Source organism: Coffea arabica, chromosome 4c (genome assembly GCF_036785885.1).
Source record: "Coffea arabica cultivar ET-39 chromosome 4c, Coffea Arabica ET-39 HiFi, whole genome shotgun sequence".
Classification (NCBI taxonomy): domain Eukaryota; kingdom Viridiplantae; phylum Streptophyta; class Magnoliopsida; order Gentianales; family Rubiaceae; genus Coffea; species Coffea arabica.
Window position 1 is genome coordinate 26,623,929 of NC_092316.1, and position 27,547 is coordinate 26,651,475.

At 39.0% G+C, this 27,547-nt stretch overlaps 1 protein-coding gene and 2 long non-coding RNA genes across 3 annotated transcripts; all 3 read right to left on the reverse strand.

Moving 5' to 3' along the window:
- Window positions 1–1,513: 1,513 nt before the first annotated feature.
- Window positions 1,514–5,377, reverse strand: LOC140004959 (uncharacterized). The gene is made up of 3 exons (XR_011812779.1): window positions 5,109–5,377; window positions 2,347–2,402; window positions 1,514–1,555 (listed from the first exon to the last, which is right to left on the reverse strand). It is a non-coding gene; the product is annotated as an uncharacterized lncRNA (long non-coding RNA).
- Window positions 5,378–6,565: 1,188 nt separating this feature from the next.
- On the reverse strand, window positions 6,566–12,093 carry LOC140004746 (uncharacterized). The gene is made up of 6 exons (XM_072044890.1): window positions 11,626–12,093; window positions 10,772–11,188; window positions 9,476–10,678; window positions 8,437–8,938; window positions 7,666–8,157; window positions 6,566–7,134 (listed from the first exon to the last, which is right to left on the reverse strand). Exons 1-6 carry the CDS (start codon window positions 12,091–12,093, stop codon window positions 6,566–6,568), a joined length of 3,651 nt encoding a protein of 1,216 aa, XP_071900991.1.
- Window positions 12,094–12,487: 394 nt separating this feature from the next.
- LOC140004960 (uncharacterized) lies at window positions 12,488–16,555 on the reverse strand. Its single transcript, XR_011812780.1, has 3 exons — window positions 16,287–16,555; window positions 13,526–13,581; window positions 12,488–12,734 (listed from the first exon to the last, which is right to left on the reverse strand). It is a non-coding gene; the product is annotated as an uncharacterized lncRNA (long non-coding RNA).
- Between the last annotated feature and the right edge of the window lie 10,992 nt (window positions 16,556–27,547).

Sequence of the window (27,547 nt, forward strand, 5' to 3'; positions counted from 1 at the left end):
TAATTTAACTTTAATAAAGTTTTGTATGTTTATTTTGAGTTTAAATTAATGAGTTAGTTTGATCTCCAAAATTCTCCCATTTAACTATTATTGTCACTACAAATAAATCACACCAATCCCTATGGAGACGATCCTATTTACTACTATACTCTAATTTTTATTTATTGGAGAATAGGTATTTTAATTTGATCGGCTGATGATCTGTCAGTATATACACACACATACACATATGTACATACATATCTGTGTGTGTATGCATAGGCGCATGCACGTGTGTTTGTACATATGTATAGATAAACAAATATATGTGCGTGTGTATGTGTGTGTATGATTATACTGGGCTTCTTATTTATGGTATAGAGATAGCTATTTTGGAGATTACTACTATTACATATGAAATGGCTTGAGTGCTTAACAGCTTTATGCCATCTTCAATTCCAGCTTTGTTAGATTTGTTGATAAACTCCCCAAAAATAATCTACTTCCCTCAGTTAAAAGTATAGTCTACTATGACATATACATATATATTGTAACAGCCCCACTTTCCCCTAAGGCGAACCAAAGGGGTTAGCGGACTGCCTGCCCAGCTCTCGCCAGGACTACGGATCAGTTAACGTCGATCTAATGCGCTCCGGAGCTTACCAACGCGCGCAAATAGGTCAAAATCACAAAATAAAAAAAACGAAAATCGAAGCCGCGATGAACAGTAGAGGACACGTCAGAATCCGGCCGGATTTGGCCCTTTCCTTTTTCAAAATTTTTTTTTCTTTTTTCCGTTTGAAACGCGTATCAGTTCGAAATCCAACCAAGCATCGACCAAACATATATATACATTGGAAACCAACATTTGCAAGCCAAGACGGCATATCAAATATTCAACTAGTTCATACATGTACAAATAACCATTTACAAGCCAACCATTGGTTGCAACAAAACACTTAGGGTTTTCACCCTCAAGGAGCTATTCAAAATATACATTCACATGAGCTCAACTTGAACCAACTAGCACATTCTTTCCAAAAGTGGTCATTTTCTTGTAAGGAAAACAAATGGCACGGTATGAGCTAAAGCCCAGTGAGCAACTGTGGCGACCCCACTTCCCCCTGAGGCGAACCAAAGGGTTGGCGGGCCGTCTGCCCAGCTCTCGCCAGGACTCACGTACGCACACTAACCCAAATCCTATCGAAGAATAGCCTAACTATTACAATGTCGCTTCCTTTCAAAATAAGTCAACATCTACCACATTAACTTCAGAGACAACAAGGAACTTAAAATCGCCAATCTATGGCCCTTAGACATCACACGCTCTAGAACCAAGGAATAAGGTCGTTCGTATCTAGATACATCAATCCATAATTCACAAACACAAATATATTATCCAACCTCCGAAATAGGGTTTACACATTTTCCAGCTTCAAGCGGCCATCCAAAAACAAAAGTACAGAATTCAAGTTAAAACACAATACAAGCCTACACAATAGCCATAATATTCGTTACATCCCATACGAGAATAAAAGAAACATGAATAAGTCTCAGCGCTTTCAGTCTCCAGAACCTGTTAAGGAAAACAAATACGTGGGGTGAGCTAAAGCTCAGTGGTGCCCCAAAACATGCAATCACATAAATCAAACAGCGGTTAATAATTTAAATCAAATCGAAACAGTCAGGAAAGCGTGTAACAACACAAGGTAGGATACAAGGGCTCTCAGGAGCCATTTTCCACGCTTGATCAGATACCATCGTAGTTGACCCTCCGTCAACTTTCCCTACTTAATTTCCATGTAGACACACTTATTTTAATCCTAACCCGTCACCGTTCATACCTCAGCTTTGGGCCCAAACTTCATCTACCGACGCAGTATACTCGAGATATACCCGTAATAAATTTGCCGAGGGATTCACCCAACGACGTTTTGGTAGTTGGATTCAGATGTCGAGGGATTCACCCAACGACGCAACTACAGATTCAGATGTTATGGTAGTTGGATTCAGATGTCGAGAGATTCACCCAGCGACGCAACTACATTTAGATTCACAGATTCAGATGTTATGGTAGTTGGATTCAGATGTCGAGGGATTCACCCAGCGACGCAACTACATTTAGATTCACAGATTCAGATGTTATGGTAGTTGGATTCAGATGTCGAGGGATTCACCCAGCGACGCAACTACATTTAGATTCATTAGAAAATGTTTCACACATGTCACCACTCGAACGGCTAGTGCGATAAAGTACACACTGCTCATTTCGATGGATCAAAATCAGTTATTGCATTTTGGCAATTATCACATAGCGAATTGATAAAGCGCTTAACCACATAACATAGAACAAGCAGGGACACTCACCAAGAGTGAAGTTCAGATATTGGATTGAGGATCGAGTTCCGCGTCCTCGTAAAATCCTAGAATATCAGAATTTAAGCCATAAGTCTTCTATTGGAACTTTTGGCTTGCACATGTAGAGTTTTCTAGCATGTTGCTAGTTTACTTTTTCTCAAAATATTTTACTTGGAATCGAGCTTGTGAGAACCGTACAATATTTCTTATAATATTCCTGGAATACTTTTCCTCGAAGAAAATACTATTATTATTTTCTTAAAATAAGTCGGCAAGATATTTAATATCAAGGCTAGAAGTATACCTTGAGAAAAAAGTTCCTTTGAGTGGCGGTGCTTGCAAAATCTTTGCTAAGGCTTTAGGGTAAGGTCTATTGAAAAATGTTGCTAGAATAAGGTTTTTCTTTTCTTCTTGCCAAGCAGGTTGCTACGTTTAAAACCAAAATGATCGAGTTTCACCTTTTAAATTTTCCTTAGTTCCGACTAGCCTTAAACGATTTATAAAGAAGGAAGGAATTTGGAACAAAACTAAGGTTTTGAGTCTGGGAGAATCATTTCCCCAGATTGATAAGGCTAGTTTAACTTAAGGGATAAAAGTCATGTTGCCCAAGTTTCTAAGGCAAAAATAGTAGACACTATGTTTAGCAATATGATGCTAAATCTGTACCGTTCGAGACTTAAAGCAAAATATTTTTCATTTACTTAGTCAAGCGTTTACTTGGAGTCACAAGGTCGGTACAACTTCTCACATTTTCGATTCCAATCCAAAATCACATTTCCTCAATATTGCACAATTAGAATTTAAACAGTAATAACACTAGGGCTCGTCAATTCTTAGCCCTGTGTTCCAACAAATTTATATCTAAGCATAAGCAGGAAAATTTACCAAGGCTTCGTCAATACTTAGCACTTGGTAATCAGTACTTATATCAACTCACAGTTTCACAAAATAGTAGCACAGATTTCCAAACAATTTCAGCAATTCAGTTATCCATGCAGGATGGGAATTCATAGAGCCCACCACCAACCAATTTCCAATAAATCAACCGTCAATTCAAAAGTGGGAATTCATAGAGCCCACCGTCAACAATTTCGACACATTATGCTCCAATGAAAAATAATGTCGACCATTAGCTTTGCGGACATTGGAATACGAATAGAAACTGTTTCACTAGCCAGGCTTAAGCATACGTTTAGCAAGTACCTTCTTACCCTCTAATCCTTTGAAAATTTCAGGAACACCCTAGGGTCAAACCACAATTCAGTCAAGAGTTTGAACCACTAGTAATATAAGGTCTCAATCCGAATTCAAGTTGAGATTTCAAATGAGACAGGTCATTTATGCCAAACAGTTTACTTTGAAAATTCACCGACAGTAGTACACATGGAGTAGAAATACGAAATTTCTACAGGGCGAAGATCTATGATTCTAGTTTCAAATGCCGCTGACGGCGCCTTAAACGGATTTTCCTACACCAAGATATAACCGTTTTATCGAGACTGGTCAGGGACTTCCGAAAATCTGGAGTTTCATTTTTCACTTATGAAAAACTCCTTTTTCTTTTCTTTTCACACCAAAAGTTTTTATTCAAACCATCGTACATTTCTTATAGGGCTCCAAAACAACATATTCCAAGCATCATTTTTCAAGAAAAATTTCCAAGAACCAAGCAAATTTTCAACTCAATTCTCGGCTGTCTCAACGAAAATTCCAGCAATTGTATACTAGCGTTTTTGGTTTCAGCTTTACATGTACTAATTGGTTCATTGCTGAACAAATTGTATATCTTAAAATTTGTATCTCTTATGAAATTCTGAGCCACCATAATCCAAGGAAATAAAATAAATTTCCAGAAACAAATTGAATTTTTCCAACGATATTGAAATTCTGGTTCATACCCCTTCGGCTATCACCCAAAATTTCCAGCAACCAATCTACTTTAGTTCGAATTTTTTTCCCTTGGTTTAATCATGGTGTTAGTTACTCAAATTCAGTATTTAAACACATAGCAAGATAATGAACATTTCCAGTTTAAGAGTTGAATTTAAACCATGGTTACAAACCCCAAAATTTCCAGGTTTAAACCTCACGGCTTCTCTCAAGATTTCCAGAAATAACAATGGTTCTAAAACAGAATTTTCTTTGGTTAAAGCAGAATTTTTGGTACTCTATTAGGACATGTAAACACGTAGCTAGCTAGTAGAGGTTTTCAAATCAAATCCAGGTTCAAGCTACTATTATACTCAACTAACACAAATCCAGAAATTTTACCAACTATTCTCGAATGATCATTCATGAACCAATTTTTCGGCTTTCCTTTTATTTTCCAAGTAATCCAGGCTAATTAAATTCATGCATGACTCTAATCATAATAATCATCCGAGATTCGATTAGTTAATCACCCATGCATGCTCAATTCATTTCCGGAAAACACATTAGAGCTGCACTTCCAATCATCTTCTCGGCTAAGACATTTTCCTCTTAAAACAGAAGTTTCTTAAGCTTTACCATTATCATCCGAAAGCACAATCAACATGCATGGTCTTAATCATCCAGTTTTTATTCAGCTAAGTACACTTAGGTGCTTAGATTGTCACTGGAAAAACAAAAGTGAAGCCGCATTTCCAATCAGCTTCTCAGCCGAAACATTTACTTCCAAAACAGATTTCCTAAGACTTTGATTTCATTAATCGGCTGTCTAAACCATGCATGCATGTCCCTAATGGTTTCAATCTACCTCTGATAACTCCTAAAATGATCCAGAAATTTACCTCACAACTAGTCAAGCTTTCACACGAAAATCTGGAAAATGTTTTCCTCCTCTCGGCTCACAAGCACGCGACAGGGTAGTGGTCCTGGTTCAGTGGGTCGCGGCTGGAATTGGCGAGGTGCAGAGTGGTTAAGGTTGCAGTTGTGATGTTGGTCTGAAGTTATCGAAGGTGGTGATGGTTCTCTGGTTTCTCCCTCAGCTTACGGACAAGACAAAAGGGAAATGCAACTCGCGGCTTCCTCCTTCAGCTCCTCTTTGTCGATAATAACTAAGCAGAATGAGTTGCAGTTGTGGTTTGGAATGTGAAGTGGAAGTGGATGAAAGAGTGCCGTGGTTTTGGAGCTGATTGAGTGTAAGAGTTGGTTTACTTGTGGAGTTGGTGATGGATTTGGATTGGTGGTATGGGCGGTGCTAGGCTGCTGTCCGAAGTCTTGTTTGGGCAGAGGACTTGGAATTGTATCTTGATATGTGAAAGAAAGAGGGATGTGTATGGTGCCGGTTTTAGAAGATGTTTGAGGCCAGAATTGGTGGAGTGTGGAGATGGTTTTACGTATGGAATTGGAGAGTTTCTGATTGGTTAAGTGGGCGGCAATGGAAGGCTGAACAAGGGAATGTTTGGCCGTGCATGATGATGGTTGTGGTATAGTGGAGATTTGGTGAATTGCGAAGGGCATTTTGGTCCATTCACTTTGCCCCCTAACCTCTTCTCAATCCTCAATTCTATCTTAAATCCAATACTTATCACCAATTGAAATTTGAAGGCCTAATTCTTCACTAATATACCGAAACCGTTATATCGAATATAATCGGTTACGAATTAATATTAAGGTTCCTAACATTTGTACTTTATTAACTTATTAAAATCAAGTTTGACCTTGTTATAAAAATCTAACATTTAACGTTAGTACTAATTGGAATTTATTTTAAGGAAATTAAGGTTATCGATTGGTTGTCCTTTAAATTGTTTGAGTCAAGGAAATTAAGATCCTAATTTTTATATGTTAGTACGAAGAATTAATTCTTAACTCTAAGATATTAATTTAGTATAGTAAAACTAAGAAATTCATAGTCTAGGGAACTTATATCATTCTTCATTTATAACGTGTGTTTAACTACTTATTTGAAAACAAGAAAACATAATATAACTCAAGAATTATTAACTTAGTGTAGCAAAGCTAAGGGCTTTAATAGTTAGCACCGTTATGTTATTTTGCACACAAAAATTATTTTTATATACTTGTTTACAACAAATGAACTAACGTGGTAGATTAGAATAAGAATTACGAAGGGATTATGCACTAGTATCTAAAAGCGAGTGAAAGTAATACTAGAAAAGATTTAAAGAATACGAAGGCTAAATAAAAGTGAAGTCGAAGTAAGCATTGGTATTTCTGCAAAATTCAAGGTTCTCACATCCTCCCCTCCTTACAAGAATTTTGCCCTCAAAATTCATTCTTTCTAAGGAAATAAATTGGGGTGCTTCCTTCGCATTTCCTCTTCTAATTCCCAGGTTGCTTCCTCAAGTCCATGATTTCTCCAAAGAATCTTCACCAGAGGAATTTTCTTATTTCTCAGCTCCTTTACTTCTCTTTCCAAAATCTTAACTGGTCCTTCCTCATATGTTAACGTTTCATCCACTTCAATTCCTTCTAGTTGCAGCACATGGCTTGGGTCGGGGTAGTATTTCCTCAGCATGGAGACATGAAATACGTCATGAACTTTGGTCGTGCTTGTGGGTAACCTCAATTGATACGCCACTTTCCCCACTCGCTTTAATACCTCAAAGGGACCAATGTATCTCGGTTTTAGTTTCTTGCCCCTTTTTGATACTACTCCGCTCTTCCAAGGCTTAACTCGCAAGAAAACCTTGTCTCCTACTACAAATTCCAAATCTTTCCTTCTTGTATCAGCATAGCTCTTTTGTCTACTTTGTGCAATTTGAAGCCTTTCCCTAATTAATTTCACTTTCTCTTGGGCCTCTTCTATCCATGGTATGGCTGTAGGGTCTATAATCTTCTTTTCTCCAACTTCATCCCAATGAATCGGAGATCGACACCTTCTCCCGTACAAAGCTTCATAAGGTGCCATTTGAATCGAAGCCTGATAGCTATTATTATATGCAAATTCTACCAAGGTCATATATTTACTCCATTTACCTCCAAAATCCAATATACACGATCTCAGTAGGTCCTCCAAAGTTTGGATTGTCCTTTCCGATTGCCCGTCGGTTTGGGGATGGTACGCAGTACTAAATTTCAACTTGGTCCCCAAAGACTCTTGAAATTTCTGCCAAAAACGCGAGACAAACCTTGGATCTCAGTCGGACACGATACTCACTGGAATACCATGTAGCCTTAGGATCTCTTCTGTGTACAACTTGACCAATTTCTCCAATGAAAAACTCATGCTCACAGGTAGGAAATGTGCAGACTTAGTGAGTCGATCGACTATTACCCAAATTGCATCAAATCCTTTTTGACTTTTAGGCAGTCCCGTTACAAAATCCATGGTGATGTGTTCCCATTTCCATTCAGGGATTTCTAACGGTTGCAACAAACCAGAGGGCTTCTGATGCTCTGCTTTTACTTGTTGGCAAGTCAAACATTTCTGCACATACTCTGCCACATCCTTTTTCAAACCTTCCCACCAATATAAACTCTTCACATCATGATACATCTTGGTCACTCCCGGATGTATGGTATACTTTGAGCGATGTGATTCCTCTAGAATTTCTTTCCTTATTTCTTCATCTTTCGGAACCACAATTCGATCTCGGAACCTCAATACTCCTTCAGACCCTAACTTGAAATCTAGAATTTCCCCTTTCTGCATTCTTTCCAAATTCTTCTGAGTCGTAGGGTCCGTTTTCTGGGCCTCCTTAATACGCTCTAGTAAGGGTGATTTCAAAGATAAGTTCCCAAGTAAGATCTTCAATCTCTCCAATCGAGGGTTCCAACAACTCAATTCCTCTAACATATCCCATTCTTTGACCATTAACCCTGCCACTTGGGCCTTTCTGCTTAGAGCGTCTGCTACCACGTTGGCTTTGCCTGGATGGTAGTTGATCGAACAATCATAATCTTCCAAAAATTCTACCCATCGCCTTTGTCTCAAGTTCAACTCCTTCTGGGAGAACAAGTACTTGAGGCTCTTATGATCCGTGAAAACCTCGAAAGTTACGCCATACAAGTAGTGTCTCCATTTCTTTAAGGCGAAAATCACTGCTGCTAACTCTAGGTCATGAGTTGGGTAGTTCTGTTCATGAGGCTTCAATCTCCTGGAAGCATAAGCAATTACTTTACCCTTTTGCATTAAAACACATCCGAGACCTTCTCCAGAGGCATCGGAGTACACGGCATAACCTTCGTCTCCGTCAGGTAACACCAAAACAGGAGCGGATGTTAAACGCCTCTTTAACTCCTGAAAACTTGACTCGCATTTTGGAGTCCAGATAAACTTATTTCCTTTCTTGGTTAACTCGGTCATAGGTCCTGCAATCTTCGAAAAATCCTGGATAAATCGCCTATAATAACCTGCTAAACCCAAGAAACTTCTGATTTCAGTTGGAGTTTCTGGCCGCTTCCAATTCATAACAGCTTCAACTTTTGCCGGATCCACGGCAATTCCATCTTTGGAAACCTTATGCCCTAAAAAGGAAATCTCTTCTAACCAAAACTCGCACTTGCTGAATTTTGCATACAACTTATGCTCTCTTAGTATCTGCAATACTATCTCCAAGTGTTTAACGTGTTCCTCCTGAGTCTTGGAGTATATCAAAATATCATCTATGAAAACTACTACAAATTGGTCCAGGTATTTCTTAAAAATTCTCTGCATCAAATCCATAAATGCAGCTGGTGCATTAGTTAAACCAAAAGGCATGACTGCGAACTCAAAATGTCCATATCTTGTACTAAAAGCAGTCTTGGGTATGTCTTCCTTCTTAATCTTCAGCTGGTAATACCCTTGCCTTAAATCCAACTTAGAGAAGACCACTGATCCTTGCAGTTGGTCGAACAAACTATCAATCAACGGTAGAGGGTATTTATTCTTAATAGTAACCTCATTTAACCCTCGGTAATCGATACATAGCCTCAAACTCCCGTCCTTTTTCTTAACAAATAGAACGGGTGCTCCCCACGGTGAGTCACTTTCCTTTACGAAACCTTTCTCCAACAGGTCTTGTAATTGGATTTTCAACTCTTTAAGCTCGGCAGGAGCCATTCGGTACGGAGTCTTGGAAATTGGAGCCGTCCCAGGCACCAAGTTGATTTTAAACTCCACTTCTCTCTCCGGCGGTAGAGTCGTTAATTCTTCGGGGAAAACATCCAGAAATTCCCGTACCACTAACACATCTTCTAATCTTACTTGATCACTGGGAGTATTGATCAAGAAGGCTATGAAACCTTGAGCTCCTTTAGATAACATTTTCCTTGCCCGTATTCCCGAGACCATAGCAGAAGATGCTAACCTACCCTTAACATCTAACCTCAGGGTTGCTTCTCCAGGTATACAAAACTCCACTACTTTCGCTCGGCAATCAAGCTTAGCATGATGGTGACCTAGGAAATCCATTCCTATGATAACATCGTAACCTTTTATATCCAAACTGATCAGATCCACTACCATTTTCTGTTCTCCGATATAGAATTCACAATTCTTATAGGCCAAGCTAGTGATTACCTTTCTATTACCCATGGGTGTCCTAATTTCAAGATCAAAGGGTAATCTAACGGGTTGCACATCTATTCCAGACATAAAAGATGGATTTACAAATGAATGCGTTGCACCAGGGTCAATTAACACTTTAGCTAATCTATGAAAAATTGGAAGTGTACCTTCCACAACTTCCGAGGAATCAGGTACGGGTTGATCATCTATAGCATACACTCTGGCAGGAACTGTTGGCCGGCTCCCTCCAGAAGTGTTTTGTCTAGCGTTCTGAGGAGTCCCTTCCTGCACCTTTGGACATCCTGAGATTTGGTGCTCACTACTTCCACATCTCAAGCACCTTCCTTGCTTCTTCCAGCAACTATCCATAGAATGACCAGGTTTCTTGCAATAAGCACATGTCACTTGAGGAACTATTGCTCTACCCCCTTGCGGCCGATTCCTAGGTTGTCCTCTTCCAATTGGTCCCCCTCTAGCTCCAATATTTCGTCCTCCTGCATTCCTGGCCCCGTGTCCTCTTGCTTGGGCGCCTCGGGGTGCTCCAGAACTATTCACTCCACTAGTTCCTCGGCCCACTTTGGCCGGTGGAGCATTTCCAAAAGTCGGCTCCCGACTACTGCTAGGAGCAAATCTTTTCTTGGACTGAAAAGACTTCACTTGAGCTCTGGCTACTTCAACTCGCTGCGCTCTTTCAACAGCCTCAGCGAAGGTATCTATCCTTACAACAGCTAAACTTTCCTGTAGTTCCACATTCAAACCCTGCACAAACCTCCGAACACGCCTTTGCTCGGTGGCTATCAACTCAGGTGCAAAGCGTGACAGCTTTGTGAACTGGACTTCATACTCGGCGACACTCATCGCCCCTTGTTTGCATCTAATAAAATCATCCTCTCTCTTCTCCTGAATGAGAGGTGGAAGGAATTTGGCATTGAACTCCCTTGTGAAGTTCGCCCAAGTCCTTGGCGTATGGTTAGTCTCCCATGTAACCCTTACTAGATTCCACCAGGAGCGAGCAGCTCCCTCAAACTGGAAGGTAGCAAAAGTCACTTTTCGCTCCTCGGTATAGTTCAAGGCGGCGAAAATCTCAGTGATTCTCTCCCACCAGCCTTCGGCCACTTCCGGCTCGGGTCCTCCATAAAATTTGGGAGGTCCAAATTTCAGAAACCTTTCCAGTGCCCGATCATCGGAGTCAACTGGGCCTCCTGGTTGATGCACTGGTTCAGTGGTTTGGCGATCAGTCAATCGCTCGAGAACTTCAGTAATACGGTCAATTGCGGTGGCCACCCGGTCTCCGGCCACACCTTCCTGCCCTTGGTCTTGATCGACCTCGGGTTCCCTATCACCACCCGCTTCCGGGTGTTGTCTAGTGGGTCTTCCCCGGCTCCTTCCTATCACTTGGCGATCCATATTCTAAATATGCCTATTACGGAAGGATAGGTCAATTAGGCAAAAGTATTATTTATTTATGATTATTACCATTCTTTTTGGTAAATAAAATCAATATGGAAATAGAGAAAAGATAACTAAAACGCTTAACATATAATTCCACAGAGAAGTCATACAAATAACAAGTTGGGACGTTTCCAAAAGTAAGGCACATCGACTAACACAAATACATACAGGTAATCCCTTATACAAAATTAGGGATATGGTGCCTCAAAGGTAAGTCATCCACCTAGACAAAACTTGATGACTTAACTAATGTCCCTTGCCTAACTTTCTATGTCTAGTGTAACCAGGTAAGTCCTAATCTAACCCTGAGCAGGGCTATCTGGAGCAACGTCCTCCTCCGGATCCTCCTCCGGGTCCTCCTCTGGATCCTCCTCCGGATCCTCCTCTATCCCTGCCTGCTCACCACCCTGAATAAAGCTAGTGGCCTCATCCATCATCATCGCAGCATCAGCCCTGATGCCTGCGCTCCTATCACGCATCCTCTCTGCTAATCGAGTCGCCCTAGCCTTTTGCCGTTCTATCTCCAGGCGGGCAGCCTCCAGTAGATGATGCTCAGCAGTGAGCCTAACCTCTAAATCAGCTATGCGGTCAAACTGAGTATCCACCATTATACCCAGCTCCTCCACGTCCTGGATCAGGATGGAGTTAGCGTCCCTCAAGTGGTGGCGCTCATCGTCTAAGGATAACACTAGCTCATTGGGATACGCGTACATGGCTCGGCACTGGCACCTAGGGTGCCTGTCAGCAGGTGAGTAACGTATATGAGCTCCTCCACCTCGTGGCCTGTAGGAGATGGATCTAAGCGGCTCCGCATGTCCATTAGCCGCACTACCCCCGTTAGCATGTCCGTTTCCATTTTCCATACCTACAAAATGATCAAAACTTAAAGGTTAGAACTTAAATAGCTAATTGGATCGGATATCACTTAACGTATAACTAAGGTCTCCATTCTTATTTCTAGAGAGGATTAGGGTTTCTAACACATCTATTAAGTCTCTTGAATAGCTTTTCTAACCTGGCTCTGATACCACCTGTGGCGACCCCACTTCCCCCTGAGGCGAACCAAAGGGTTGGCGGGCCGTCTGCCCAGCTCTCGCCAGGACTCACGCACGCACACTAACCCAAATCCTATCGAAGAATAGCCTAACTATTACAATGTCGCTTCCTTTCAAAATAAGTCAACATCTACCACATTAACTTCAGAGACAACAAGGAACTTAAAATCGCCAATCTATGGCCCTTAGACATCACACGCTCTAGAACCAAGGAATAAGGTCGTTCGTATCTAGATACATCAATCCATAATTCACAAACACAAATATATTATCCAACCTCCGAAATAGGGTTTACACATTTTCCAGCTTCAAGCGGCAATCCAAAAACAAAAGTACAGAATTCAAGTTAAAACACAATACAAGCCTACACAATAGCCATAATATTCGTTACATCCCATACGAGAAGAAAAGAAACATGAATAAGTCTCAGCGCTTTCAGTCTCCAGAACCTGTTAAGGAAAACAAATACGTGGGGTGAGCTAAAGCTCAGTGGTGCCCCAAAACATGCAATCACATAAATCAAACAGCGGTTAATAATTTAAATCAAATCGAAACAGTCAGGAAAGCGTGTAACAACACAAGGTAGGATACAAGGGCTCTCAGGAGCCATTTTCCACGCTTGATCAGATACCATCGTAGTTGACCCTCCGTCAACTTTCCCTACTTAATTTCCATGTAGATACACTTATTTTAATCCTAACCCGTCACCGTTCATACCTCTGCTTTGGGCCCAAACTTCATCTACCGACGCAGTATACTCGAGATATACCCGTAATAAATTTGTCGAGGGATTCACCCAACGACGTTTTGGTAGTTGGATTCAGATGTCGAGGGATTCACCCAACGACGCAACTACAGATTCAGATGTTATGGTAGTTGGATTCAGATGTCGAGGGATTCACCCAGCGACGCAACTACATTTAGATTCACAGATTCAGATGTTATGGTAGTTGGATTCAGATGTCGAGGGATTCACCCAGCGACGCAACTACATTTAGATTCACAGATTCAGATGTTATGGTAGTTGGATTCAGATGTCGAGGGATTCACCCAGCGACGCAACTACATTTAGATTCATTAGAAAATGTTTCACACATGTCACCACTCGAACGGCTAGTGCGATAAAGTACACACTGCTCACTTCGATGGATCAAAATCATTTATTGCATTTTGGCAATTATCACATAGCGAATTGATAAAGCGCTTAACCACATAACATAGAACAAGCAGGGACACTCACCAAGAGTGAAGTTCAGATATTGGATTGAGGATCGAGTTCCGCGTCCTCGTAAAATCCTAGAATATCAGAATTTAAGCCATAAGTCTTCTATTGGAACTTTTGGCTTGCACATGTAGAGTTTTCTAGCATGTTGCTAGTTTACTTTTTCTCAAAATATTTTACTTGGAATCAAGCTTGTGAGAACCGTACAATATTTCTTATAATATTCCTGGAATACTTTTCCTCGAAGAAAATACTATTATTATTTTCTTAAAATAAGTCGGCAAGATATTTAATATCAAGGCTAGAAGTATACCTTGAGAAAAAGTTCCTTTGAGTGGCGGTGCTTGCAAAATCTTTGCTAAGGCTTTAGGGTAAGGTCTATTGAAAAATGTTGCTAGAATAAGGTTTTTCTTTTCTTCTTGCCAAGCAGGTTGCTACGTTTAAAACCAAAATGATCGAGTTTCACCTTTTAAATTTTCCTTAGTTCCGACTAGCCTTAAACGATTTATAAAGAAGGAAGGAATTTGGAACAAAACTAAGGTTTTGAGTCTGGGAGAATCATTTCCCCAGATTGATAAGGCTAGTTTAACTTAAGGGATAAAAGTCATGTTGCCCAAGTTTCTAAGGCAAAAATAGTAGACACTATGTTTAGCAATATGATGCTAAATCTGTACCGTTCGAGACTTAAAGCAAAATATTTTTCATTTACTTAGTCAAGCGTTTACTTGGAGTCACAAGGTCGGTACAACTTCTCACATTTTCGATTCCAATCCAAAATCACATTTCCTCAATATTGCACAATTAGAATTTAAACAGTAATAACACTAGGGCTCGTCAATTCTTAGCCCTGTGTTCCAACAAATTTATATCTAAGCATAAGCAGGAAAATTTACCAAGGCTTCGTCAATACTTAGCACTTGGTAATCAGTACTTATATCAACTCACAGTTTCACAAAATAGTAGCACAGATTTCCAAACAATTTCAGCAATTCAGTTATCCATGCAGGATGGGAATTCATAGAGCCCACCACCAACCAATTTCCAATAAATCAACCGTCAATTCAAAAGTGGGAATTCATAGAGCCCACCGTCAACAATTTCGACACATTATGCTCCAATGAAAAATAATGTCGACCATTAGCTTTGCGGACATTGGAATACGAATAGAAACTGTTTCACTAGCCAGGCTTAAGCATACGTTTAGCAAGTACCTTCTTACCCTCTAATCCTTTGAAAATTTCAGGAACACCCTAGGGTCAAACCACAATTCAGTCAAGAGTTTGAACCACTAGTAATATAAGGTCTCAATCCGAATTCAAGTTGAGATTTCAAATGAGACAGGTCATTTATGCCAAACAGTTTACTTTGAAAATTCACCGACAGTAGTACACATGGAGTAGAAATACGAAATTTCTACAGGGCGAAGATCTATGATTCTAGTTTCAAATGCCGCTGACGGCGCCTTAAACGGATTTTCCTACACCAAGATATAACCGTTTTATCGAGACTGGTCAGGGACTTCCGAAAATCTGGAGTTTCATTTTTCACTTATGAAAAACTCCTTTTTCTTTTCTTTTCACACCAAAAGTTTTTATTCAAACCATCGTACATTTCTTATAGGGCTCCAAAACAACATATTCCAAGCATCATTTTTCAAGAAAAATTTCCAAGAACCAAGCAAATTTTCAACTCAATTCTCGGCTGTCTCAACGAAAATTCCAGCAATTGTATACTAGCGTTTTTGGTTTCAGCTTTACATGTACTAATTGGTTCATTGCTGAACAAATTGTATATCTTAAAATTTGTATCTCTTATGAAATTCTGAGCCACCATAATCCAAGGAAATAAAATAAATTTCCAGAAACAAATTGAATTTTTCCAACGATATTGAAATTCTGGTTCATACCCCTTCGGCTATCACCCAAAATTTCCAGCAACCAATCTACTTTAGTTCGAATTTTTTTCCCTTGGTTTAATCATGGTGTTAGTTACTCAAATTCAGTATTTAAACACATAGCAAGATAATGAACATTTCCAGTTTAAGAGTTGAATTTAAACCATGGTTACAAACCCCAAAATTTCCAGGTTTAAACCTCACGGCTTCTCTCAAGATTTCCAGAAATAACAATGGTTCTAAAACAGAATTTTCTTTGGTTAAAGCAGAATTTTTGGTACTCTATTAGGACATGTAAACACGTAGCTAGCTAGTAGAGGTTTTCAAATCAAATCCAGGTTCAAGCTACTATTATACTCAACTAACACAAATCCAGAAATTTTACCAACTATTCTCGAATGATCATTCATGAACCAATTTTTCGGCTTTCCTTTTATTTTCCAAGTAATCCAGGCTAATTAAATTCATGCATGACTCTAATCATAATAATCATCCGAGATTCGATTAGTTAATCACCCATGCATGCTCAATTCATTTCCGGAAAACACATTAGAGCTGCACTTCCAATCATCTTCTCGGCTAAGACATTTTCCTCTTAAAACAGAAGTTTCTTAAGCTTTACCATTATCATCCGAAAGCACAATCAACATGCATGGTCTTAATCATCCAGTTTTTATTCAGCTAAGTACACTTAGGTGCTCAGATTGTCACTGGAAAAACAAAAGTGAAGCCGCATTTCCAATCAGCTTCTCAGCCGAAACATTTACTTCCAAAACAGATTTCCTAAGACTTTGATTTCATTAATCGGCTGTCTAAACCATGCATGCATGTCCCTAATGGTTTCAATCTACCTCTGATAACTCCTAAAATGATCCAGAAATTTACCTCACAACTAGTCAAGCTTTCACACGAAAATCTGGAAAATGTTTTCCTCCTCTCGGCTCACAAGCACGCGACAGGGTAGTGGTCCTGGTTCAGTGGGTCGCGGCTGGAATTGGCGAGGTGCAGAGTGGTTAAGGTTGCAGTTGTGATGTTGGTCTGAAGTTATCGAAGGTGGTGATGGTTCTCTGGTTTCTCCCTCAGCTTACGGACAAGACAAAAGGGAAATGCAACTCGCGGCTTCCTCCTTCAGCTCCTCTTTGTCGATAATAACTAAGCAGAATGAGTTGCAGTTGTGGTTTGGAATGTGAAGTGGAAGTGGATGAAAGAGTGCCGTGGTTTTGGAGCTGATTGAGTGTAAGAGTTGGTTTACTTGTGGAGTTGGTGATGGATTTGGATTGGTGGTATGGGCGGTGCTAGGCTGCTGTCCGAAGTCTTGTTTGGGCAGAGGACTTGGAATTGTATCTTGATATGTGAAAGAAAGAGGGATGTGTATGGTGCCGGTTTTAGAAGATGTTTGAGGCCAGAATTGGTGGAGTGTGGAGATGGTTTTACGTATGGAATTGGAGAGTTTCTGATTGGTTAAGTGGGCGGCAATGGAAGGCTGAACAAGGGAATGTTTGGCCGTGCATGATGATGGTTGTGGTATAGTGGAGATTTGGTGAATTGCGAAGGGCATTTTGGTCCATTCACTTTGCCCCCTAACCTCTTCTCAATCCTCAATTCTATCTTAAATCCAATACTTATCACCAATTGAAATTTGAAGGCCTAATTCTTCACTAATATACCGAAACCGTTATATCGAATATAATCGGTTACGAATTAATATTAAGGTTCCTAACATTTGTACTTTATTAACTTATTAAAATCAAGTTTGACCTTGTTATAAAAATCTAACATTTAACGTTAGTACTAATTGGAATTTATTTTAAGGAAATTAAGGTTATCGATTGGTTGTCCTTTAAATTGTTTGAGTCAAGGAAATTAAGATCCTAATTTTTATATGTTAGTACGAAGAATTAATTCTTAACTCTAAGATATTAATTTAGTATAGTAAAACTAAGAAATTCATAGTCTAGGGAACTTATATCATTCTTCATTTATAACGTGTGTTTAACTACTTATTTGAAAACAAGAAAACATAATATAACTCAAGAATTATTAACTTAGTGTAGCAAAGCTAAGGGCTTTAATAGTTAGCACCGTTATGTTATTTTGCACACAAAAATTATTTTTATATACTTGTTTACAACAAATGAACTAACGTGGTAGATTAGAATAAGAATTACGAAGGGATTATGCACTAGTATCTAAAAGCGAGTGAAAGTAATACTAGAAAAGATTTAAAGAATACGAAGGCTAAATAAAAGTGAAGTCGAAGTAAGCATTGGTATTTCTGCAAAATTCAAGGTTCTCACAGCAACTATCACACAAAAGCAGTCAAGATCACATAATCATAACCGTTCAGTTCAAATATGCAATTAAGAGATAAATCAAACCAGTGAAAGGATACGGTTGGCTCTCAAGAGCCCATTTCCACACTTGCAATCTTGATCCAACCTCATTGACCCTCCGTCAATGTTAAAAGTACCAAAACCGTAGACCTCACTTTACTTCCTTTCCTTCCACCAATCATACCCCAACCGGGCCCGCACTCCATTCAGTCACTTTTGGTAATACTCGAGTATACCGGAACCAAGAGTCTCATTACTACAAGGTTCCTCCGTACAGTCCCCGTGGCAAGACAATTTTCACGACCAAGCCCTCGCCGGCTCGATCCAATTGACTACCAAACGGGGTTGAGCTCAGTGATACAGTAAAGCCGTTGGACATTCATCCAAACGACACCAAATCAGTTTCCATGAGTGGAATTCAGTATTTCATATAACCAGTACAGTATTTCAGTAAAACAGTCAATAGCCATGAATAAAATCACAAGGGGTGAGGGCGGTCAAGTACACCCTCACCTTAATCACTTCCAATAAGCAAATAAGCCTTCAAGGCATCAATTACACATATAACAAAGCCACATTGTAACATTTAAGTGAGTAGTATACTCACAAATCAAATAAGGGCTATTTCATGCACTTCCGTCAGGGGAATGTCGTGAACCACCGTCACGCCCTAGAACAAGTAAACAAATGCAATGAGACTCGATAACGAGTCATATAGCAATGCCAATCACAACCCCAATAGGGTTTTATAAACATATACAAGCATGATAGCAAACCAGGAATTAAGAAAGGCCTTAAACTTAGGCCTTGGAAAGAAAACCGGATTCGACCTCATAATGCGGTAATGGCACAACTCTCACTACGATTATTGGATGGGGGTGTAAGACCCACCGCTTCAAAGCTATGGAACAGGGCTACAACAATGAAGAAGGTCACTCAATCCAGTTCCTAGCTTAAATAGGTCGAAAATGCCAAATACTATACCAGAATTACCAAAACAGGTTTGCAAATCACATAAAACTGTAATTACTATAACTTAGTCTATACAAGTCCAAATGCCGAAATTCCAAAGGCATATGTTAGCTAAGACATCCAGCTACATTTCATCAGAAGACACCAACAACTAAATCCAAACCAATTCCAGTCAAAATGGCCAATAACCAGTACAGTTTTCGCATTCTGTCCAAAGCAGAACAGCTACAGTAATTTCGTCATAACTCATTCCACATTAATCCAAATAACCTGAAATTTTACAGGCACCTCAAACACATCAATACGTACAACTTTCATGTTTTGACCAATGTCAAATTCGGCCTCTAACCCTATGATCCAAAACCGGACAGAATTGGGGATTTAAGAACCCTAACTTTTCAGTTTTCATTCCAAATCCAAAATTGGTTGCATTTATCCACATTTCACACCCACTAGAGTTATTATAGGCCATTGCCAATCATCACAAAAAACCACACCATCATAATCCAATTAAACCAGAAAAATCATCAATAAATGGAAAACTTCACCAAATCACTTCAAGTCAAGATAAAAACCAGAAATTTCAGCACTTTAATCACTAATAAGCATAACTTAAGCATCATTAGATGTAGGAGGAAGATACACACACCACTCACCTAGTAACAAGAGAGGTAGAGGTGTTGGACACCTTAGCTCTTCCAAAAACTTCACCAAATCAACCACTAACACCAACTAGAAAGATTTTATGGAGTAGAAACTAGTTTAGTTGGTTGAGTTATGGATTGAAGCAAGAAGAAATCAAGACTTGAAGAGGTTTTCTTCCTTCCTTGAACTTGAGAGAGAGGGCCGGCCAACAAGAGAAGAAAAATTGTGAATTTTATGCAATTTTTGGATATTTAATCCTTTGGTCAAAAAGTCAAAATTGTGAATAGTAAATCTTAAAGGAAAACCAATAACATGGTGACACTTGTCACTCTATTTAATGCATTCTTATCACTTCTTTTCTCTCTCACATCAATCACTTCACACACTCTACTTATCTCTTAACACCCGATAAAATTTACACAGTATCCGGAATTTAACCTAATTGGCCGAATTTTTTCGAACTTTTCGCACTAGTGGGTCCCACGTCCAGTATATATTCTTAATTTTCTAAAAACTCACCAATACTAGAAAAATCATCTAAAAACTATAATTGCTCATAAAATCAACCCAGAAAAAGTTTCTAAGCCAGAAAATGCAAAAATTATGCAATTAAGGGAACTAAAACCCTAGGAAAATTTTTAGGGTATTTACGGGTTCTCACATATATATATATATAACCTCATGAACGCATGCCTAGTAATTTAATCAATGAGCGCTTATGTTACTCAGCACTTTGTTAAATGCAAAGAAATGATATCTAAGAAAGATCAGCTCTAAGGAAATGCATGGAAACATTTTTAAATCTTGTAGAAAGTAGTAACCATGCACTGTACTGTCTTCTACAGGATCGTAAGCATAGTGAATGAATAGAAAAACAAAATGATGAATAGAAATCTGGATGCCGTTTGACATTAAAATCAAATTTAAAATAGATTAACTTTTTTAAAATAGGTTAACTAAACTTTTTTCTCCCTTTTCATGGTACAAATTTACTTTTTTTATCATTCTTGCATCGGCTTTAATTAACATATACAGGCAAGAGAAATTACCAAGATTTCTATTCAATGTTTCTCATGTCCAACCACTCTCCATAAGAATTGATACATGATTAAGAATTATCATGACAGCTAAAGAGTGATGCAATTGCATTCTGACTAAAGTTCAACACCTATGAATATGCAATGGCTATATGAGAATTAATAGACATACATGTCGAGTATCACCATGTAGTCTATAATTATTTTCTTTAAAGAGAAATTTTATCACTAATTAAAGCATTCATTTGGACAACTACAATTATTATTTCCTTCTTTCTTACTGAATACATTAGAGTGGAATCTTTCTCTCGCTCTCTTCATCAGAAATAACTCGCTATAGCTAGTTATTTTATAGTGAAAATGAAAAATAAATAGTTGAATATAACTATGGGTGTTTTTTTGAGAAATTTCTTTTTTTTTTAGGAATGCTAGGACGCCAGCTCAATTTTATTGAAAAAGAGGAAAACTAAAAGTACACTTTGAGAATCTTGAAACGAGGAGTACTACTCCCTTGCATAGCAAAACAAACTAAATCATTCTTATATAAGGTGTGTGTATTCTGTCGAGGGCAGCTAAACCAAGGACTTCTTGTGAAACCCATGCGGGAGTAAACCTTTTACAGCAAAGTGTAGAGCTAGCTAGATTTGCTAGAGCATTTGCCACAACATTGGCTTCCCAGAACATATGAGAGAAGTTGAAATTATTGCCTTGAGTAAGCGCTTTGATTTGAGATACTTCCTTCCATAACTTCCAAGGAACTTGGCAATTACCTAACATCATAAGTTGCAAGGCTTTGGAGTCCATCTCAACCTGTATGCAATGTAAACCCTGCTCCATACAGAGTTGCACTCCCTCAAACAGAGCCAAAAATTCTGCTTCCATATTTGTCTTAGCCCCAAAAAATACAGCGAACCCAATTAAAATATTCCCAGAGGAATCTCGGACCACACCTGATGAGGAAGTCGAGGGAGCTATCCAAGTGGAACAAGTGAAGGTTCCATTGGGGCCTATAACACGAGCTCAGGCGAAGAGGTTAGATGCCGTACTACAAACATTGGTTCATGCGGGCCGAGAGTCCAGTGGAAAGCCAAAGGCCATTGAGGGCCTCAACGAAGCGAGAGACGTTATTCTACTTTCGGCCATCTATGAGGATTAGCTGACCATGACTTGGCTAAGGGCCCCATGGCCCATTATCAGTGTAGTAGAGTGTAATAAAGAGGTCCAACCCAGCTTATGGTTTGGACCTTCGTCGTTGTTAGTCCTCGAGTCAATGGGCTAGGCCATGTGGGCCACGTAGTTAGTCCCTAGTTTCGGCCAAGTGAAGGCCCAAAAGGCTGGTCGACCCTTCCTTGTTATTTTTTTAGTTTTATTAGATCTTAGACACGGCTATAAATAGCCTCAAAATCGGATGTTACATTCACTTTTTGAATGATTAATAAAATTACATTGAGAGTTCTCTCAAAGCTTCTTTGAAGCATCCATTGAATATCTTAGATTCATTCTTAGGTATTCAATTGACTTATCAATCTAGAACCGCGCTAGATTGTGGCGTCCTCTACCAAATACCGAGGTTCGTTGACCACGTGATCAATGGATTTAGGTTATCCGCTGCGTTTGTCATCTCCAACGTGAATCCTACCTTCTAGATCCTTCCTGTCTGTACGGGTTGCATCACACAGTTGGTGCCGTTCGTATCAACACCCCCACCACTAGAAAACCAGGGTTCCCTAACAAGGATCCATCTACATTTAACTTCACATAACCATTTGGAGGCATGCTTTTGAAAATTGTGAGTGGAACTTTAAGTGTTTTCCTATGCAAATGAGACACCAATCCCGTATGCACCAGGGACAAATCCTCCCTTGTCAACTAGGTAAATGCAAAGATTTGAGAAATGCCTAGAATCAAAATTTGCACAAGACGGCAAACATTCATCGGGCTTGTGACGACCCCACCTCGCCCTAAGGTGGACCCCAAAGGTTAATGGACCACTTGCCCAGTTCTTGCCAAGACACACTCACTAACATTAACTGGTGAGATAACATTAACTCCAAAGTAAGTATGAAACTTCTCAATCAAACATTATAAACCACCCAACTTTCCAAAACATCCATACTTATGTGCATAACTAAATAGATTGACATACAAATAGTTTAATCAATTCACTTAGTACGAATAGGATGACAATTACTTAAAGTGAAGACTGCAACTCTCGAACTCACTAATCTTTGGATTCACGGTTCCAACCCCTATTAAGGAAAATAAATAATAGGATAAGTTAAAAGTCCAGTGAGGTTCTAAGAAAACATGCAATCAAATTGGCAAGATAACAATCACATATATCAAATCTTAAAGCGAAGAAAATAAAGAACTATAAGTGAAGTCATTAACAGATCCCATATTCAAATAAACAATTTAACATAGTAAGAAAAGGATACAGGTACTGATACAGTGGCTCTTGTCAGGTTCTAGGCAGAACACTTGTCCCATTTAGGATTCAAGTGTAGATTAAATTGATGCGGTGGCTTCTGCCAGATTCCAGGCATAGCACTTAGTCCCGTTAGGTATTTCACTTGCAACTAGTTCAGTAGCAATGCTCTTTGAGTCCGTTGATACTCGGTCAATGTTTGAAATGCAGCAATAAACAATGTCTATAGATCACCACTTTACACCAATTTTCATCCACCGATCAACCCCTTACCGGGCCCGAATGCCTCAAAACAAGTAGGTGGTAAAATTCAAGTATACCGATTCTAGAGGACACATCCAGTGGATTAAACAAGAAACAGGACCCATGGTTCGTCAATCGCCACGACCAAGCTCTTGTTGGCTCGATTTAACTAACTAGCTGATGGGATTTGGAATCCCAATCACAAGCATAGTCGATGAGATAACATCTCCAACCAACTTTCAAGTCATGAACTTGTATATCAGTTGGCTTGTATACACGATGACAAGAGTTCAGTCAAGTTAGGTCGAGTGCAATAAAATATACACTCGTCTATTCAATATCAAGTCAAGCAAGCTTAGCAAGTCAAGTGCAATAAAATACATACTCGCCTTTGTAAGAACAAGTCAATATATCTAGTAATTTCAAACAACAAGTCACATTTCGATCAGCAAGTCACATGAAACATCAATCAAGTAAATAACATGGTCCTAACATGTAGTTGGACACTCACTGACTTATCACAATCTTTACGCTTCAATCACATGTTCGCCCAAGGCCACTCTTGAACCCTGCAATCATATATAGTAGAGCATGTGAAAAGTAATAAGGCATCAAAATTTCAACAAGACCCAAGGTTAAATGTGACTAAACCTGAGTTCTTAAACCACCACTCAAGCTGTCAAATTTTCAGCAAACATATTTCATTTTTCCCTTCAAAATTCACAAGGTTTTCATGTTCAAATCAAGTGAAAAACCACGTACATGATAGAGGAATGACTCAGGAAAACTATAGAGTAAAAATAGGTCAATTCTAGTCATGAACTTTGAAGAAAATGAGGAAAGACTCATGAGGTTCAAAGCTGGAAATTTCGAGCAATAAAATATTTTGGAGCAAATCATTTTCTTCCTCATGATGTGATACCCTAACTTTTAGGATACTATTGTTGTTTAGTCTCCAAGAGGATATTACGATTTCTTTATTTAAGACATTGTTTTGTTTTAAAAATGAGAAACCCTAAATTCTAAAAGCCCTAAAGTCTAAACAAAAACCCTAGTTTACTTGTGACTAACCGGTTTTCTTAAATCTCTCGTTTTGAATCAAAACCCTAATTATAATCACTGCAATTGTAAAATCCCTCATATTTTCTAAAAATTCCTTTTTATTTGGCATTTATTCCCTTATAATAGTTATACTACTCATTTACATCCCCAATGTTTAGAATAAAGAATGGAATTAAGAGTACCTTTTGCATTCATCGTTAGAGTAAACTAAGATTTTTATGCCTATCCATAGTGTGACTATCCGGTACAGAGAGTGGATCAAATTTGGTGATTAAGAGTGAGTTTTAGATGATATTAAGTGTGTGAGGAGAAGTGATAATAATAAGTTAGTGAATTATAAGTTAAAACCCTAGCATATGTGATTTAAGGGAAATCGGCTCGTACCGACGGGTATCGTCTGCTACCGATTGAACACACCACTTGAACACTACTCTATTACCTCAATCTCCTTACTTTTATTTAAGCAAAAATCATCCCAAAATACCCTTCAAGGCAGCCGAAATTCTTGACCCCAAGAGAGAGAGAAAAGAAAAGAAATTGTGAGAACCTAAGTGTGACAAGTGTTGGCCACTTAAGGCCCTTTGACCAAGCCAACTTTCTTACCTTCTTATCTTCATTTTAGCTCATTTCTTCACCATTTTTTTCTGGTTTGGCCAAGAGCAAGGAGAGGAGAAAGAGTGAAGAGAGTTTCTGTGACGCCCCGAAAAAAATGAGTTTGAGAACCCGGAAATTTTCTAATTTTCTAGGGTTTATTTTTTTTAACGCCCGCCTTTTCTACATTTTCTTGATTAGAAAAATTTCCTAGATAAAGTTTATGAGCAAAAATAGTTTTAAAATGATTTTTCTAGTATCGGTTAGTTTTTGAGAAATTAAAAGCGTATTTTGGACGTGGGACCCGCTAGTGCGGTAAATGCATTATATTTTTGATAACTTGTTGGAATTTTGTATTAAGTGATATTATTTTAAAAGGTGCTAAGAGATAATTAGAGGTTACTTAGATGGTTTAATCTTGGAGAGACAAAAGGATAAGATTAAAATCCTAGAGGACCATTTGTCACCTAACTATTGGACCTTGACTTTGACTTGGACTTGTCTTAACCTTTACTAAACCAAATTTTGACCCAATTTCTTCCATTTTTATTGTCTTGGCCGAAATTTTTGGTGAGGAAAGAACAAGAGAGAGTTTCTTCAACTTCAACTTCAATTCTTGCTCAAATCTTGAGTTCCAACCGATTAAATTGCAAATCACTCCATAAAACTTGCTAGCTAAGGAAGATTGGAGCTCTTGGTGGAGTTATTTGGAAGGTTAAGGTGCCTAGTTGTTCTCTCTCTTCTATTGTTAAGGTGAGTGGTGATTGAACTTCCTCCTACACTTAATGAAGCTTAAGTTATGCCTAGTGGGAGCTAAAGTGCTGAAATTTGTGGTTTATTTCTTGGTTTGAGATGAATTGGTGAAGTTTTTGATTTATTGATGATTTTTCTGGTTTAATTTGATCATGATGTTGTGGCTGTCCATGATGGTTGGAAATGATGTTTAATAACTCTAGTAGGTGTAAATGATTGGTAATTGCAACCAATTTTGGGTTTGGAAGGAATTTGAGAAAGTTAGGGTTTTATATCCCCAATTCTGTCTGGTTTTGTATCTCATGGTTAGAGGCCGAATTGGCCTTGGCTTAAAACATGAAAGTTGTAGGTATTGATGTTTTAAAGGTTTCTGTAAAATTTCAGGTCAATTGGAGTAGTGTGGAGTGAGAAAAATCGGAAATACTGAGACTGGTCTGGGAAGGGGTGCTGCGAACAGGGTTGCCTTTTCACTCAATTTGACCGTGACCTTTCACCCTGATCCTCACCGAATTAGATTTTGGACAAAACATGAAAGTTGTAGCCAAGGCTATAAAATAGTTGCCTGTAAAATTTCAGCTTGATCCGACCACTGTAGCATGTGAAATGACCGAAATACTCTTGACTATTTTTGAAACCTGTTTCGCGCCCAGATTTTTGTTTTCATGTAGTCTTCCATTTTCGATCATGAAAATGCACGATTTGGCCTTTGAGGTCTTCTGATGAAATGTAGCTTGATGTATTAGCTACCATATACCTTTGGAATTTCTGGATTTGGATTTGTAGAGCCTGAGTTATGATGTTTCCGCTAGAATGCGTTTTGGTGAATCTGTTTTACGTTTTTGATGTGGTATCTTGCCTTTTTGACCTGTTTGCACTCGAAACTGTGTGTCGGCCCCACGTCTCCCTAGGGCGTACCCCAGGGTTCGGCGGGTCGCCTGCCCAGCTCTCGCCGGGACTCACTCACTAACTAACGTCCTCAATTAAATACAATACAAATCTCAAGTATACATCAAATGGTCCACAAATACACATCCGTCTCTAATAATTACATGTCACAAATGCAGCGGAAACTAATCCCAAATATACATAAAATAATTCCAAATCCAAAATTGTACACAGATTAGGCCATCCATACACGTGCACAAGTACTACAAGTCCTTCCTTCGCCACGAGCCCTGTGGAGGGGAATAAAATAGTTTTTGGGGTGAGCTAAAAGCTCAGCGAGTAACCAGAAAATCATTAATCAACTCGGTTTCACAATAGTTCATTTCAATGATGTCATATAGCAATGATGTCATAAATTAAATGATAAATCCGGAAACAACTACATCATTTGCAAAACAGTAAATATGGATTATCAATAATTCAAGAAACATTTACAATGGAAAGCGATAGTAACATTCATGAAAGGATACATTCGTTCTCCTGACATTTCCTCGCTCATTTGGTCATTCATTTCATTTCATTCACCCCGTCCCTGGCTTTTGGCCAGGCTCCACCAACCTACATAGGTAATACTCGAGTATACCAAACGTTCACCCAAGTTCCTAATCGCCTGACCGAGTCCGCTTCTGGCTCAAGACGACCGGTAACAAGGGGCAATGGCCAGTTCAGCCCAAAAGGCTTACATTCATGCGCAAGTAACATTTCAATCGAAAATTTCACATTTATCGAGGTCGAGTGCGATAAAGTACACACTCGCCTCGAAAACTCGTTTTGGAAATCATTATAAGCGCTTAACACGTTATCAACCAAAATACAAGTCATGAAGTCAAGAAATATAGCAAACAAGGCACACTCAAATGCCAGCACACATGATATGCAAGAAAATATTTCAAAAGTAACTTTGGAAACAGTTCAAAAGTAAATAATGTAAGAAACGGTTCATAAATCACTTTAGAAGTAGTTTGAGGTCACTCACCTCCATGGCTCAGAATCATCCATCATATAACATTGCCTTGCTCAAATCCAAGTCTTAGATCACAAACTCAATGCAAACAAGTCCCTTCAAAGTTCGGATAGCACTTCCCCTGAATTTGCTAACTTTTCCAGCCATCATGGCTTCATTATTTCCTCAGCCAG

Coding starts and splice junctions, on each gene's coding strand:
- LOC140004746 (XM_072044890.1), bottom strand. CDS start 12,093: ATGGAAAATGGAAACGGACATGCTAACGGGGGTAGTGCGGCTAATGGA. Junction 8,158..8,436: donor CTCCGATGCCTCTGGAGAAG/GTCTCGGATGTG, acceptor ACTACCATCCAG/GCAAAGCCAACGTGGTAGCA. Junction 7,135..7,665: donor AGAGCATCAGAAGCCCTCTG/GTTTGTTGCAAC, acceptor ATTGGGATGAAG/TTGGAGAAAAGAAGATTATA.